The 15,892-nt window shown below is 39.7% G+C and overlaps 2 protein-coding genes across 2 annotated transcripts; one reads left to right on the top strand and one right to left on the bottom strand.

Annotated features, from left to right (window-relative positions):
* Window positions 1-562: 562 nt before the first annotated feature.
* On the top strand, window positions 563-7,549 carry LOC104162949 (chromosome unknown open reading frame, human C1orf123; the record flags this gene model as incomplete). The annotated part of the gene is given in 7 exon segments (XM_009701799.1): window positions 563-619; window positions 1,388-1,469; window positions 1,971-2,002; window positions 2,455-2,494; window positions 2,497-2,531; window positions 6,393-6,458; window positions 7,308-7,549. Coding segments are annotated over 7 exon segments (390 nt in total), but the record flags the coding sequence as incomplete, so codon positions are not given.
* A 1,879-nt stretch (window positions 7,550-9,428) lies between these two features.
* On the bottom strand, window positions 9,429-15,182 carry CPT2 (carnitine palmitoyltransferase 2; the record flags this gene model as incomplete). The annotated part of the gene is made up of 4 exons (XM_009701798.1): window positions 9,429-10,447; window positions 11,369-12,673; window positions 14,880-14,986; window positions 15,102-15,182. Coding segments are annotated over 4 exons (1,825 nt in total), but the record flags the coding sequence as incomplete, so codon positions are not given.
* Window positions 15,183-15,892: the final 710 nt, after the last annotated feature.

The raw sequence follows: 15,892 nt of genomic DNA, 5'->3' as shown, positions 1-15,892 counted from the left end.
GCCTGTTGGACTGTCCCGTGGGGCACCTGGCGATGAAGGCCTGTGGTGGTGAATGTCACATCTCTCCGCTTAAAAAGCCATGTCGGCTTTTTTCCACACGGTGCAAGCAGGCTGCTACAGGAGCAACGAATGTGATGGCATAAGTATATAGACACGTGTGCAGTAGTACATGCATGACGTTACACGTTAGTTTGCTGTAATGAAAAGTTCATGTGTTGGTCAGTGCCTTCATTGGTGAGGTGGTTGGTAATCCAATGGCCAAGAATTCAACCCAGGTGAATGGCGAGATGCGTTATTACCATCTTTTATTTCATGACCGTGCTTTGTAACGCGTGTTCCACCCAAAGCGCCGAAGGGCAGACCCTCTGCTGTGGGCATCCTCGCCAGGTTGGGTCAGTTCGCAGACCTGTTGGGAGAGATGGCAACTGAAACCTGCCTCCAGCCCCTCTCAGCTGTCGAACAGTGGGGATTGTGTATCTGGAGGGCCCACATCAGCCCCTTCAGCTTTTTAATCCCTGAGTATCGACAGCTTTAAATTCACTGATTTATGTTTATTTTTCAGCTGAAATGTGGGAACTGTGGTGAAGTTTCTGAAAAATGGCAGTATCTGCGACTGATGGTATGTTTCCCTGTTGTAACCTGCATCAGAACAAAAATGAGCACACAAACCTGCCTCTTAGATGCAAGGGATATTAGCATCAGGGATGTGACAACTTGCACTTTATATGAGATAGTATTTTAATAGCTATATGCATTCAGGAAATGCTGTCATATTCCATATTTTTTAAAAAATTTGAGACTGTTAATTGAAATATGCCATTGGATTGGTGACTGTTGGTGACAAAGTATTTATGTCTGCTTTGAAAAGCTGCCTTTCTGTAAAAATAAAATTTGAAAACAAATTTTGAAGTGATATCAGAATAAGGGTGTGCCTGTAGCATATTTCTCTGATGCTGATGGAATCTTTTTGGAGAAGTTTAAGTAACTCAAGGTGAGTTAAACATGCTAAATTAGCATTTGGAAACTGAAAAAGCAGGATAAAATTTGTTAGGGATAAGAGAACATTCTGTTCTTAGGAATAATCACCCGTTTTTGTTGCATACTACTGAATAGTAAGAATGTATTTTGAGGAATTAATGGAACATGCCTATATGGAAAAGACATAATTATCCATTATTCACTATTGTAAGTCTAGAACAGAGTTATTCTTTGATAATCACAGCTTTCTGAATTATAGATATCTCTAGTTTAAAAAAAGCCTTCTCATTGCAATATTTTTAAAAAGGTAAAGACTGTTGCTGTAAAAACTACTTTACCTTTGCAGAGGTTTCCAGTGGCTCAGCTAGAGTGCAGTTAAAAATGACGACTCTGTTGTCATGGTTTTTAGGACAGTGCTCCCCTGAAAGGAGGCAGAGGAAGTGCCACTATGGTGCAGAAATGCAAGCTGTGCTCCAGGGAGAACTCCATTGGTATGTGCTTAGGAATTTAAGAGGCATCATCCTTTTACACTTTTTCTCCTAAGTTTATTTTTTATTCCCCATTTTTGCTTGACACTGTTTGTAAAGAGCATTCACCAGGGATTTTTTTCCTTGTACACTGGTGGTTCAGTTCACAACAGGTACACACTTATCATGCTCATGAAGGAAATGGCAAGGCCTCCTGCTGAGTTCAGGTTTCTGCATGAACAAAACTCATATCCGTAATGTCATTTTACAAAAGCATGCAATTTTTTTCTTTGCATTGGTAGGGTAACAAAATGGTGTAATGTAAACTTCTCAGGAGAAGTGAGAAAATTTGAATTCTACCTTTTGAGGGCCAGCTGCAGGAACTGCTTGGTTACTTTGTTTCTTTTACTTTGTATAAGGAAATTTCTTGGAAAGAAGCCGCTGGTGCTTCGTTTGTGCTGAATAACACTGAAGACATAATGCCACTCACTTGTACGCTTCTGATTTTTTTTTTTGTTTCTTTAGATATTTTAAGTCAGACAATCAAGCCTTACAATGTAAGTTTGTTTTCTCTTCTATATAGCAAGTGAAAGATAAATAAGCATTAATAATATTTTGAGGTTTTTGCTTTATCATTAAATTCCTCTTTCAAGAACACAAAAAGCTGGTATTCTTCCCTGACAGAAGATTGTCTCTTGTAGACTCCTGCACACAGTCTCAAGTGTGGAATAATCTGATACATTTCATAAGCAAACCACAAAATTTTATTGCTCAAATTGCAGGCGATTATATGATGCCCATATTAGTTTCCTTTTGAAGGGTTCCTTCTGGCAGATTAAGAAATTCTAGTTAATTAATTACCACCTATTAAATGAGCCGTAGGATTTTGCTGTCACTTGGGACATCAAGGTTGATAGTACTGTCTTTAAAGCCATTCACTCCTAGACTAATGCTTGTCACTGTCTTTCTCTGTTAGATGAAAACTAATGGTATTCTGGCTCAATTACAGGCTGAAGACAGTGAGAAATTCAAAACAATAGTGGAGTTTGATTTTTAGGTCTGGAACCAGTTGACTTTCAACCACAGGTGAGTTCTTCTTCCTGACTTGTTTTTCAGTTTTTAAGAGTAATTCTTGTAGATTCGAGTGATAAAATACACACTATTTGAAATGGTACTGCTCTTCCTGGAACATCCTAGACTGCCCCAGTTTTCCATCCTCTCCACGGTTCTTTCTGTTCCCTCATTTCACTCCAAAAAAGCCCCGCAAGCAGCTAACACTAACAACTCCTGTATTCTCTGTGCCAGTAAAATCTACAATTAACCACGCCTCGGAGTTGTATTCAAATTGCCTTACAGGTGACTCAGCACTGCTCATTTGAATTAATTTGAAAGGTCTTCATTGCTCAGGTTATTGTAAAAGAGAGTCTTCCCCAAAGGGGAATTGTGAGAGTGCATAATTAGCCACATTCAGGAAAGCACCAGTTTGCTTCTTGGTATGTTACACAGAGTAAATGAAGTTCAGGTTATGAACAGTCTTCATTATGTAGGCTCTAAAAAAATCAAATTTTCTTTGAGATTTGACATCACCAAAGCCATAGGAAACGAATACTGGCATTCTTCTATTTGCAACTTGATCAAAGACTGAAGATCAATGGCAGTTAGACTGTTGCAAAGCACACCTCAAGGTTCAGATTTAAAGGATTTCTTCAGAGCCAAGCCCATCTTCAGTGATTCATTTGCTTGTGCATGGTCATGCTGTATGCAAGCTAACTCCCTACTATATTTAACCTATTATTCCAGTCGGATTAGGTGTAAATAGACTGACAAATATAAACCTGTCTTATCCTTCCCTCAGAGTGCGACACTGTGCTAAGAAACATACCGAAAAAGCTGATCCTACGAAGAATTCAGTATAAATAAAATCACCACTGCATTGTGCTGCAGGTGGTCTTTTATTTACTTACATATATTTTTAAGTGAAGCCCATCTTTTTAGGAACAGAATGCTTATTGATTTATTCCTGTTTGAAAGCTTTGCAGCCAGACCTAGGAACTTGCACTTCAAGAAAAATCTAGACTACAAAATGTTGTAGGAGATGTTTATAGCTCTGCATCCTAGCTGTCAATTTTATTTTTATCTGTAGAACAAAGACTTCACAGCTGTAATGAAGCTTTTAATTTAATATTCTCAAAGTGTGGTCGGTGCACTCTGTCCGAGAGTATGCTTGAATCCCTGAGCAGATATTTCAGTGAATTTTCTGATGCCTAAATGAGTAAATATATAGACTTCTGCCATTCCAAACAATTCTATAAGCTGCTTTATATATGACATGATCCAAGCCAGTCTGCCTTCTCCGCCACCTTAGATCTGGCTTTTGATTAGGACCAAACAGGATTGGCCATAGTGTTACTGTATTTTCTTTGATAAGACATAATACAACCATACCTGAAGTTAGTTTACAGTGGCTTAATACTTGCATGCCTTAATTTAAATTATAGTAGTTTTCTCAAAATCACTTGAGTTTGAAAGAGGAGAAAGTGTCCTTTGATTCTCTGATATAAAACCTTTTTTCCCACCTTGTAGCAGCAACAAATTCAAACTAGGTAGTTAGGCAAGGACAATTTATTTTTTTCCCCCCAATTGCTTATCTTTAATGTGCTTAAGTAGATACATCTACTGTAAATCTGATATGTAATTTTTGTTTTTATTTGAGGATAGTTCAGCTCCTTTCCTGTCCTTGTCTCTGAAGTGAATGCTTCAACTGAAAAAGGCAGTTTTCTTTATAAAATTTCTCTTAAACCTTCTTCAGCTTCTTTGCTTTGTGGCACAACCAATCGTTTCATTGGTAACAAAAGTGTGACAATTCACTGTGTTGTAAAGTCAGGAGGCTTTTTAGCTTCTTTGGTGCGTGTGTTTATCCTTTAGCTGTCGGTCCTTCGTCAGTCAGGAGAGGGCAGACCGGGCACTGCATCGCCCAGCTCCCTTCTGCAGAGATTAAAGGACACTCTGCTCTGACGCCAAAGCTGTAAGAATGCAAGTCCCGCCGAGTGTCTGGTACAGAAGCTTGTTAATTCCAGTCACATGGCTTCTTGTTCCTTGGAGGGCTGGTCAGTATCTCCAGGTGGCAAAAGCAGGGCTTCTTTTATTTTTCTAGTGTTTGTCCTATACTGCAGCTCTGCATTTTTGTCCTTTGGTGCTGATCTTCCTCTCCAGCCCTAGCAGTTCCCTTGAGATGGGCTTCTGACAATCACATAAAGGCCATATTCACACTGTGCCTTGCAGATAGCTCTCTGGTTGTTACGGCTCCACACTCTCTGGTTTATTTAACTCCCCAGTGCTTAACCCTCCTTTAATATTTTAAAATCCTGTGACTTACTTCACACATTCTTACATAGTTAAATGTCTGACTGGCATTTGTGGGGGTTTACCAAAACTGCAAGCGTAGATCCCTTGCAGAAAACCAGGAAGGAGCTACCTTTGCTTTTTAGCCACTTCTTAATAAAAGTCTGTAGTTAGACATGGCAATGTAAGAAATCTTCCTGTATGCTACAGAGGTGGCTCAGACTTTTAAATTTACTTTTAAAACTTAATAAAACTTAATTTACAGCTTGGTAACTGTGAACCCTAAAATAAGAGCGCTGTTCCTATAGAAGATAAAACAGAAGACATGCTCTTGTGCTATACCCCACTGATAGGCTATTTCCTTCCTAGTGCTGTCCTTTCCTTCAGCTCTTTAAAAACAGCAATAGGAACAGTGAAGAACTCTCCCCTTTGAAATGATTGTTTGGGTTGACTAATCTGTTACTTTGGCCAGCTGATCGCCCTTTCACGTAAAGCTGGCTAGTCACTTCTGTACCTAAATCCAATACAAGCCGCTCCATCTCTAGAGTGTCTTGGATTCTGACAATATTTAAGCCAAAACTATTAACTCTCTTCCACATTTTCTTTCTATTGTTTTCTTGCAGTGTAAGTTTATTATGAAGCTATTTTACACATAATGCCTGTATGGATTCTGAATGCAAAGCTATTAGTAGTTGGATGCTGCTACATAAACTTAGAAACCCAGGTTTAACATTATCTAGAATACATGGAAATACCTTTTTGGCAGGAAAAATAGAGGAGCAGTGTTCCCTCATTTTACTCTGTAGTTGCTTAGATTGATGTCGTGGTTTAACCCCAGCTGGCAAGTAACACCACACAGCTGCTCGCTCACTCCCCTCCAGTGGGATGGGGAAGAGAATTTGTAGGGTAAAAGTAAGACTGGTGGGTTGAGATAAAGACAGTTCAATAGGTAAAGCAAAAGCCATGCACACAAGCAAAGCAAAACAAGGAATTAGTTCACCACTTCCCATCAGCAGGCAGGTGTTCAGCCATCCCAAGGAAAGCAGGGCTCCATCACGTGTAATGGTTACTTGGGAACACAAATGCCGTAACTCTGAACGTTCGCCCCTTCCTTCTTCCCCCAGCTTTATATGCTGAGCATGATGTCATACGGTATGGAATATCCCTTTGGGCAGCTGGGGTCAGCTGTGTCCCTTCCCAGCTCCTTGTGCACTCCCAGCCCACTCACTGGTGGGGTGGGGTGAGAAGCAGAAGAGGCCTTGACTCTGTGCAAGCCCTGGTCAGCAGTAACGAAAACATCCCTGTGTTATCAACACTGTTTTCAGCACAATTCCAAACCATAGCCCCATACCGGCTACTGGGAAGAAAACTAACTCTATCCCAGCCAAAACCAACACAATTGAATCTTCCCAATTCACAACCAGGGTCACAACCTTATACTGACCCTTAACTAGGAAAAAGCTTGACCATTCTTTCTACCTAATTTAAAAGAAATACAATAAAAGTTTGTGCTGAGTTACTTTCTTTAAACATGTTTCAATGATCATATTTATTATTTTCTGGGTACAACTTATTCTTAAAAACTTACTGTAAATGTGTTTGCAGGCAGGGTTTGCCGCTGAAGGTGCAGAATCTGGCACACCTTTCAATGACATAAACTTGTTGGAAAAGGTATGTTGCCTTAGTTGCATCAGTCAATCTAATTATATAGCTGCCTTTCCCGAAATCACTAGTCCAAAATACACACCCTGCACATGCAAGAGACTAGTTTTGCTCTTTTGTGTAGGCACAGGAACATCATAGCTGGAGAGAGAAACTATATCAACTATGAACAACCAGGACTACTAACAGCATCATTTTAAAAGTACACATTTGATAGCTTAGCAGCTGACAAAGGTAGAAATGCAACTTTTCTTTTAAGTTACGGAGGAATTCCAGAGAGCAAACACCTGGAATACTAAATGGCTGGGGTTATTCAGAATGGTGAACTGTTTTTTCTAGGAAGATGTCTGCACTTTTTCCTGTGTGCAGAGATATTAAAAAGTAATAGAAAGACACTGTCCTTCAAAGCTCAGGATAATGACTCCGGCATTGCAAATCTTTCTTGGCTGTGAGCAAGAATCTCAAGGTCAAATCTGTTCCCTGGTATCGTACTTGGCAGGGATCTGCTTGTCTGCTTACCCACCTGACTCGGGTATTGCAAATGATTGATAGATAATCCTTTCATCTGCCATTGTTGCTGTCTTGTCCACTACAGGCTGTGGACTACATAAAAAACAAACAAACAAAATCATTGTTAAAATAAAAACACTGAGACTGAAGCTCATTTAATTTCAGGCCAGTGTTCTTGCTTCTCTCAGTTGTCAGAACTTAGCTTAGTGACTGCACAGTGCTTTCCACAGAAATCTAAGACCCAAATTTTGAGTAAGGCTTAGTTTCAGTTTGAATTCCAGTCTATGTTTTAGACACAATTCCATTCCATCCTCTGTGACTAATACTGTGAAATCTTGTTTCCTATAGGATTGGAATGACTATGATGAAAAAACAAAGGAATCTGTTGGAATCTATGAAGTTACCCATAAATTTGTAAAATGCTGAAGTTTGTACCCCTGATAAGTCTTGACATGCTTATTGATGAAGGAGCTGTAACCATCAGAGACACAGTTTCCTTGGAGTTACTTTTCACATGGCTGTACTTCAGAAATGGAAACCTAAGTTGTACTTACTGTCCGCAGCATGCCCTAATAAAATATTTTCCACAGAGAACTTTGAGATGGCCTCAGTACAAACTGAAAATAGTATATATGCTTGACTGAACTGTGCTATTTTCTTAATACTGTTTGTTGGGGGAATATATATGGTTGTGGTGGACTGTAGCTTAACTACTGTATCAACAGTAACTACTTACGACTACTTGCAGCCTTGAAGTTTTAATAGCCTGTGACCAAGAAGCACCCACATTTGATTCTCTAACATAAGCAAATAAGGTCTTCTCACTCGCCACTCCTACCATCAGGAAAGGGCTATGAGTATTAGTAAAGGGACTGCGTTAACTGTTCAAGGGAAAAGGTACATCTTTAGTAGCTTTCTGCCAGTTCAAGTAAAGACACAGGTGGTGAGTTTACTGAGAACACTTACTAAGCTTTACTTCTATTGACACTTAAGACATAGCTGTTACAATCTTCTGCAAATCAGATTATCTTTCTGAGTATTAAGTAAACCTCACTTATTTCCAGTTGAAGACAGACTTTACTTCTTGGCAAGTGCTCTCACAATCTTGCCAGCTGTTCTCATTTTTTTTAAAAAAATAAAAAAAACCCACACCAACCCAGCAACAACACCCCCACCCCCACCCCGCCCCAAAGATCATCTTTAGTGAATTTCATTCAAAGACTTTTGGTCTGATTATTGTTTCCTGATACATTATTTTCTTCACCCTCCCAAATGATTGCCATCCTTTCTTTGTTTAAATGAGCTAGAACAATCATGGTAAATTTTAAAATAATCCTTTTCAGCTGAAAACTAGAACAGCACATTACAGGCTGCAGAGCAAACAACCCTGACTAGCAAAACTTTATAAGCCTTCAGGCTTACATATTTAAAGCATGCCTCTCCCCTTCCTAGCACTTGCAGTTCACGCTTCAAGATACGGTATTGCTTACACTTACTGTGATAAAGAAAAAAGACACTGGGAGAACCTGGAAGCTGAGATATCCAAAGGAAGAGTAAAGACAAGTAGGTTTCTGAGCCTCTGAACCTGATCTGTCACATCCAACCAACATGCTCGGACTTTTATTTTCTGCTAATACATTTGGTTGTCCAGGACACAGTGGGCTGTACTGAAAGACATGAGCTGTATTAGTTTTACACAGAGCTGCAGAAGCAAGCACTACTGTGCTATTCAGCTCTAGAGAAAGATTCATCTTCCTAGAAGAAAAAGAATGGAAGTCAAGAGGGTTTAAAAGGCAGAGGAGTTCCAGTTACACACACCATAATGAATTTTGTGCAAAAAGGGGTGTCTCATGCAAAGGGCATCTGTGTTGTAATCCCAGCAACTTGCAGCACCTTTGGCTTCTTGACTGATAAAGGCCCCTTCCCCTTTTGCTATCACCCACTCTGTAGCTGGCAGAGTCCCAGCTGTGAACAGCACAATAGGAACTCGTCTGCATCAGTTTCATCTCGCATTCACAGCATCACTAAGTTTTACTGATGTCTATGCTCAAGCTCTCCTGCAATCTTTCAGAGAGTTCTGATAAGCCTTAGCCTTTAGAATTTCTGCAACAATTCACTGAAGACGCAGCTCTAGGCGCTAAGACTTTGGCATTTGCTGCAATAAATAACATCAAAAGGTCTAGCTGATAGAGCAAGAAGGAAACAGGAAAACCTTCTGTTGAGGTTCCTTTTTGACATTAAGAGGAAGTTTGGAAAGAGAACACCAAAAGATAAAGTTCAGTGATTTCTCTTTTTTAAAGCACAAGAGCACAGGTTTACATAGCAAAACAAAAGCGGATTATTGGACAGACTTCATGTATGGAAAGGGAGAGCCAACATTGCAGAATGCTTTCAGCAGTATTCTTTTCAACTTTTATAAAAAACATGAGCTATTGATAAAGGGACTACCCATACTGTATATTTTTGATATGGCAATAAAAGAACTTTGTGGTTATTAATAGATAGCTTTATTACAATACAGTCTTTTCTAGTCAATTTAACAACACAGTTGATGATTGCAGGTTACTTAAAGCCTCCCACCTCATTTTTTGTTTCTCAAAAAGCTGTTACAGTGGAAGGGCTTCAAGCAGTTGAGGCACAATCAGTTGATATTGATTCAAGTTTAAAGAGAAAAGTAAGTGACAAGTTAGTAACCAAGCTTACTGCAAGAGTGCAAATGTAACCACTCTTTCATATTTAAAATTATTGCTTTTTTTTTTTTTTCAAATCAAACAGTTTAAGAGTGGTAGCACAGTACTGTAGTCTGTCTGAACCGTCATGGAACATACACATTTCGAGTTCACAGACTTATTAACAATGCTTTTTATTTTAAATAATGTGTTTTAAGAACACGTGGATCTGCTGGAACAGATCTGTTACTCAATTTTCACATTGTGAATGCTTGTATTTCCTGAAGCATGCATTCAAGGCCTGTACTTCATTTCTTTAAAACGGATATAAATTTCATAATGAATCTAACCGTATTCAAGTTCAATGAAGATAAATGAAGCCAATTAAGCTGGGCAGTCTCAGCCATGTTGAACACTGATTAGTATGCTCATTAGACATAGTCTGCATTTTGTACTGCAACTGTTAAGTGTTCCAACATTTCTCTGTCTAACTACCAATTTTCTTGCCCTTTAAAACATGAAAGATATCTTCTAGTGACTTGTGTATACACTGAAGGAATTCTTTACCATTCCTAGTTGGGTAAGAGGAAACATTACAGCCTACCCAATCATTATGTACCTGATACCCTACTCCAAAACCATCAGACACCACTGGGCCAAACCCTCCTAACTGCACAGCTGGGCTAACCAATGTGCTTGTAGAAATGATGTTGTGATTAAGCCGAGCATAGGCTGGGTCTTGATAGAAATCAGGCAGTGCAATACCTTTGGATAATGCTAAATTGCGCAAGCCAAAGAGATGTCGGTCAAATCCTTGACCTGTTAAAATAAAATAACAAGTATTAGAGAGAGAACTAATTTTTGTGGGAAGTAAACTCACTTATTTTGACATCACATTGTTTTTCAGCCACAAAAGAGGAGGTCTATAGAACTGGGGTTTATTACTGTATTAGCAAGAATTATTTTTCAAAACCCAGACATTCTGCACTTTTAATGCATGTATCCTAGGGAATGAGGGCTTGCTCTGGTAGCCTCAACCAGGAATCATCATAGTGAACAAAAGTGCAATGTTAACAGACAATTTTAATAATACATCGTATTCTTTGATTAACTATTTATCTGAACATATCCAAGTTGTTTAAAACAGAGAAAGGCTTTCCTAAAATGTATGAATCTAAAGAGGAAGAGGATCTTGCATCAACAAAAGGAGGCAAGTTTTAGACTCTACAGGGTAATGTTCAACAGTTGATTTTACTGAAACAATACAACAAGTTATGCTTCTGGGAAGGACGATTCAAAAGAAAGCATTTAGAAAAATACCAGAGGTAGCACAGCCAAAGAATCAGTTTGATTTGGAAGTTGTTAAAGCCTTTATCCCCTGCAGAGATGAGATAGTACCTCCTCAGACATAAAGCCAAAGTTCTTGGTTGCCTTGGGGAGTACAACATGCACTAAGTCTTTATTAAATCTTCAAATAGCCCAGCTGCTATAAGGACAAAAACTAAAGTATAAAAAATTCTCAACACATTAACAGTGAAGCGGGAGCCACAGAGGCATTCTCCTCCATCAAGAAAGAAGTCTTAGGGAATACATTTTTAACTGCAGCCTTCTGCTATTGTTTCTGTCAAGTTTACATTAACATTAGACCTTCAAATTTTTTAGTTGTGTAGTAAATGTTTACAGCAACCTTAATAGATATTTTAGTGCAAAAGCAAGAGTGTTTGATATATTCCTACTTACCCATAGCAGCTTCTTTTGTCAAACGGCCGTGGTATTTTGAGCACTCCACTATCAACTTCTGAAGCTCTTCTGTGCTATGTTTGGACAGTTGCCTGACAAAAGCTTCTGAACATTTCTTTGTATGGACAGAGGCAGGACGTATAGTTTCTGTACGACCATGTTTGAAAGCTGCAGTACTACAAGACTCATATGTAGCAACAGTCTGATTGTATTGTCGAAGGAAAGCCATCTGGAAGGCAAGCTGAGCCACAGCATCTGGGCTTACCTTCTTCTGCTTTAGTAAGTCCTTGCCCCCTCCATGGAACTGAATCAGATTAAGAGACAGTGCTTCTACACTGGCATCAAATTTCTGTTTGGCTTTGGTAATTCCTGCTTTTAAGGCATCATTCAGCTTAAAGTCAAGTTTCTGCACTGCTCTAGAAGAGTCTACTGAAGCAGGCTGGGACTCGGGGCTGATGGCTGGTGCCTCGGTGCTGTCTTTAAAAACCTCATTCTGGAACCTGAGCACAGCCACACCATCTCCCCAGGAATGTTCAAAATTAACTCCTGCAGTGCCATCCTTAGTTATGATAAGATTAAAGGATTTGTCATACCAGCGGTTAGCACCATCTCCATGCAACATAGTGTGGGACAAGTGCACAAAGTCTTTAATGGTACAATCATCTAAACTTAAACAAAACACAGCAGAGTCTACTTTTTGAAGAGCTTCTTCATTGCCATTATCCAGTAGATTCTTTCTCAGCAATGCCCATCTATCTCGGTTTTCACTGGAGAGGTAGCCAAGAGGGAAGGCTGGGGCTGGACTGTTTTCATTAAGGATGTATTTCAAGTGTGCTTGTATTTCTGAAGGTTTCAGCATATTTCCGTCTCTATCAATAACATCAAATACATAAAAATTCCCATTTCTCAGTACTAGTAAATGTTTTGCCTTTTCATCTGTATAAAGCTCATCTCTGTTGAGCTTAGGCAGCCGCGTAGAATTGAAAAGCCTGAAGTACTGAGACATATCTAGAGGGTATGCATTGACCATGTAGGCACCAAACCAAGAAAGTGAAGAAGGCACAAATCGGATAATTTTTTTAAAGAACTGAGTGTCACTTTTTTCCGGATTCAGGTGAAAAACCTCTGGTTCAAGATAACCAGCCCTGAAGGTCTTCATAAAACGTATAGCAGAAACAGTCATGTTTGTAGCTCGTATGAGCTGATCATTATATTCAGATTTCGGGTCAAGATTAAAAGACATAAATGCATTAAAATTCAAAACAACAGGTTCGCGTGCCTTTAGGTACATGTCAAACCAGGGACCTGAAAATGGAGAGTTGAGAAATAGGTCAGAACATAAAAGCAGCTTACTGAGTGAGACCAGAGGTTCATGTAGCCAATATCCTGTCTCCCAACAGTGATCATGAATAAACACCTGCTGAAGTGCATACGAACAAGACAAACATATGTAGTAATTCCCGCAAGGATTCTCCCAAGCTCTAATTATTAAGAAAGGCACTGTTGGCTAATTGTAAAACTACTGTATGTGGACTAATCCGTATCAAGAGTGTCAATGGCATTAGCGACAAGGGCCAACTTCCCTGTTTTTCTATATGGCTCAGTGGTAAACCATAACTCCTGCGACATACAGTGCAGCTCCCCAGCACTGTATTTTGGTGCACACCTCACATTTGGAGTGGAACATGCCTTTACCTTCTCTTAAGCTATTAACTTCTGTCACTCTCTGTCACTGAGGGCATGCTTCTCTTTAGAACCACCTTTATTTCTGATCCAGTATTTCCCTCATTCCTGGAAGCATTCCTCCATTTACATTTGCTGTCTTGCATTTCCACCTCCTTCCTCTTTCTATCCACTGAAATCATCAGCACAGGGCAAAATTCTTGACACCGACACATCACCATTGGTCTCTCAAGCTGGCAAAAAGATGAGGTCAGAGGGGACCTCGTGGTTATTCTTCCATGCCCAGAATAGACTTCAGAAAGCAGAATTACATTTGATACCCACAGGTCTTTTAGACATATCAAGAAGCATGAACGTGGCCCAAAGGTGCTTGCCAAGACAAAGGGAATCAATTATAGCTCTAAAGAGTAGTCACACCTTTACACCTGCCTATGAGTAAACAAAAATCCAGGGGGCATAGGCAGAGAAGGGATCTTTTTAAAGCAGGTGCTATTTCATCATCATTAACAACTTCAAAATCAGCAAGCTCTGGTATTGCGCACTGACTGGATGCAAAGGACGCAAGTGCACAACAACTTCATCTCAAGGCAGCTGATGTATGAAAAATTATTATTCCAAGCCTGGATCAGTCCCAGATAGGCCCTTCTAGCTGGGCTGTAAGAAGGTCAACAGGTAACTCAAGGACCTAAGTTACAATTTTAATTCCAGATCCTCACAGTTGAGTAACTAGCATTCATCTACAGCTTTAAAACCGCACCCATCAGCATCACGTAGCCTTTTAACTTTCAACTTGAAAGTCCAGGATGGAGGCAACTATACATACTTTCAGAAACCAGTTTCAAGTGGAACAGGTCTTTTATGAGGCCTGAAAAAGAATAACTAAGCAAAAAGGAATACAAACACCCCACAGTTCACAGACAAAAAGCAGCATGCTTGTTAGCGTTGACAAACTCCCTAAAGCTGCCAGTTAAAACCCCAGATGTAGTTCAAAGTGAATAGAATGTAAAAGATAACAAACCAAACAGCAGGTTTTGTGAAATAATCTGGTATTCTCTACAGAATCTGTGTTAGCTAATACCATTAGAGGTAGTCTCAACAGACAGCAAGGATAGAAGTGCATGCCAACTTCTACTTCCATAGGTATTTGCGTATTTCCACCTCTATTGCTATCCATCCAATACTTTCATAAGCAGACACTTGTATTTGGAAGTCAGTGGAAACAATAATAAGGAAGAATAATAAAAAAACTATATGCATGTTCTCCCTCTCTTGTTTTTCTTTATTCTCATCTTCCTCTTTCTGTCACTCCTTTTCTTTTGCTCTTTAAAAGAATATGGGTTTATAGTTTTGGGGGTTTTAAGTCCAGAGCACTGACCACTTCTGCCTCCCAAAGCTTAGTCATATTCTTTGATCCCCCCCTCAGAGTTCAGTTTTCTTGCTAAATAACTTGGAATTATTTGAAAACGTATGCTTTAGTTTCCTTAAGAGAGTCACCAGCTAAGCTCCTCTATTAAGCTAAACATAAAGAGACAGCAATGAAAAAAGATAAACCCTGTAAACTCAAATTTAAATACCGTAACTCATGAAAAAATACCATTTCTCCAATATCCGTCTATCCAGAATTCCTGATACAAGTTAGATGATGGGCATTCTTCTTTCCACTAGAGACTCAGAATTTGCTCAAATACAGTCACAGACAGTATTCACAGCATGTTATTCCAAGTTTATGGAGAATTTAAGCTTCAGCCTATTTTATTTGTAGCACTATGAGCTGTCTGTTATCAAGCATGATGATCTACAAACTCCTATATCCAGTAGGCCAACATACCTGTGATGTAACTAGTATGTTTGTTCTGATTGTCTTGAGCAACCAGTTGCTCATGCAGCTCTCTTCCAATTCCTTTTTGAAAGTGATGAGCAAGTTCTTCAGTTTTCCTACAGCAACCAATAAAAGAGTCAAAATGCTGTCACAAGGCATATTTTTAATATGTAACACTTGGCTTTGAAGCAGCATGTGATACTGCAAAATGCATATCTTGTTTGTTCATACCTGAATTGGTCATCATTTAAAAGCGGTTTCTGGGCATTCAGGTATCTCCTAATTGTATCTTCTAGTTTAGGAACTGGCAGTCTGAAGGATGGGGAACAGAGAGACATGCATGTTATGAGCAATGCTACTAATGAAGCCCGAGTTTCTTACGCAGTAGTCTCTCTTTGCCTCCCCTCTTCCCTATCCTTCCATATACCTCGTATTATCCAAATGGCTCAAAAGTTTCTTGTGGAAGAAAAGAAGAAAGGGAATAGATGGACATAGGTCATCACAACATAAGGTTCTTGGAAAACAAGGCGGAAAACCAATTTGACTGCCTTGTTACAAAGGTATTGCAGTGAAGAGTCTTAACACCTTACAGGGAATACAGTGACATGAACGGTTGCTAGAAGCAGCTATACAGAAGGCGGGCTTGGTTTGGTACCTGTCCCCGCATCGGGACTTCCCCTCACTGCTGGGTGCTGAACATCCTACTGCAAATTTCCTAATCAGGATCTTTGTCATCTTCCTCTCAGCCTAAACATGAAACTGCTCTTCTTACTGTAAAATAATCCTATTACACTCACGGAGGTTACTTTGCAACCTGAAGAGATGTTTCAGTAGTAGGCTTATAGTCATATTTACGTTCTAAAAAATAAAACCGTTCCTCTCCACTGTGCTTTAGGGAGAGCACATACGAGAAGCGAGTAGCAGACCCCGACCGCGGCTATACAGAAACGGGAAGGAGGGCATTTTCTCTCCCCTCTCCTCACAGAGGACAGTGTCGGGGTGGCCGCCGGCCCCAAGCGGCC

This window comes from Cariama cristata, unplaced genomic scaffold, assembly GCF_000690535.1.
Source record: "Cariama cristata isolate BGI_N322 unplaced genomic scaffold, ASM69053v1 scaffold34636, whole genome shotgun sequence".
NCBI classification, from domain to species: Eukaryota; Metazoa; Chordata; class Aves; order Cariamiformes; family Cariamidae; genus Cariama; species Cariama cristata.
The sequence above is the reverse complement of the archived record's forward strand: the minus strand, read 5'-3'. Positions and strand labels throughout refer to the sequence as shown.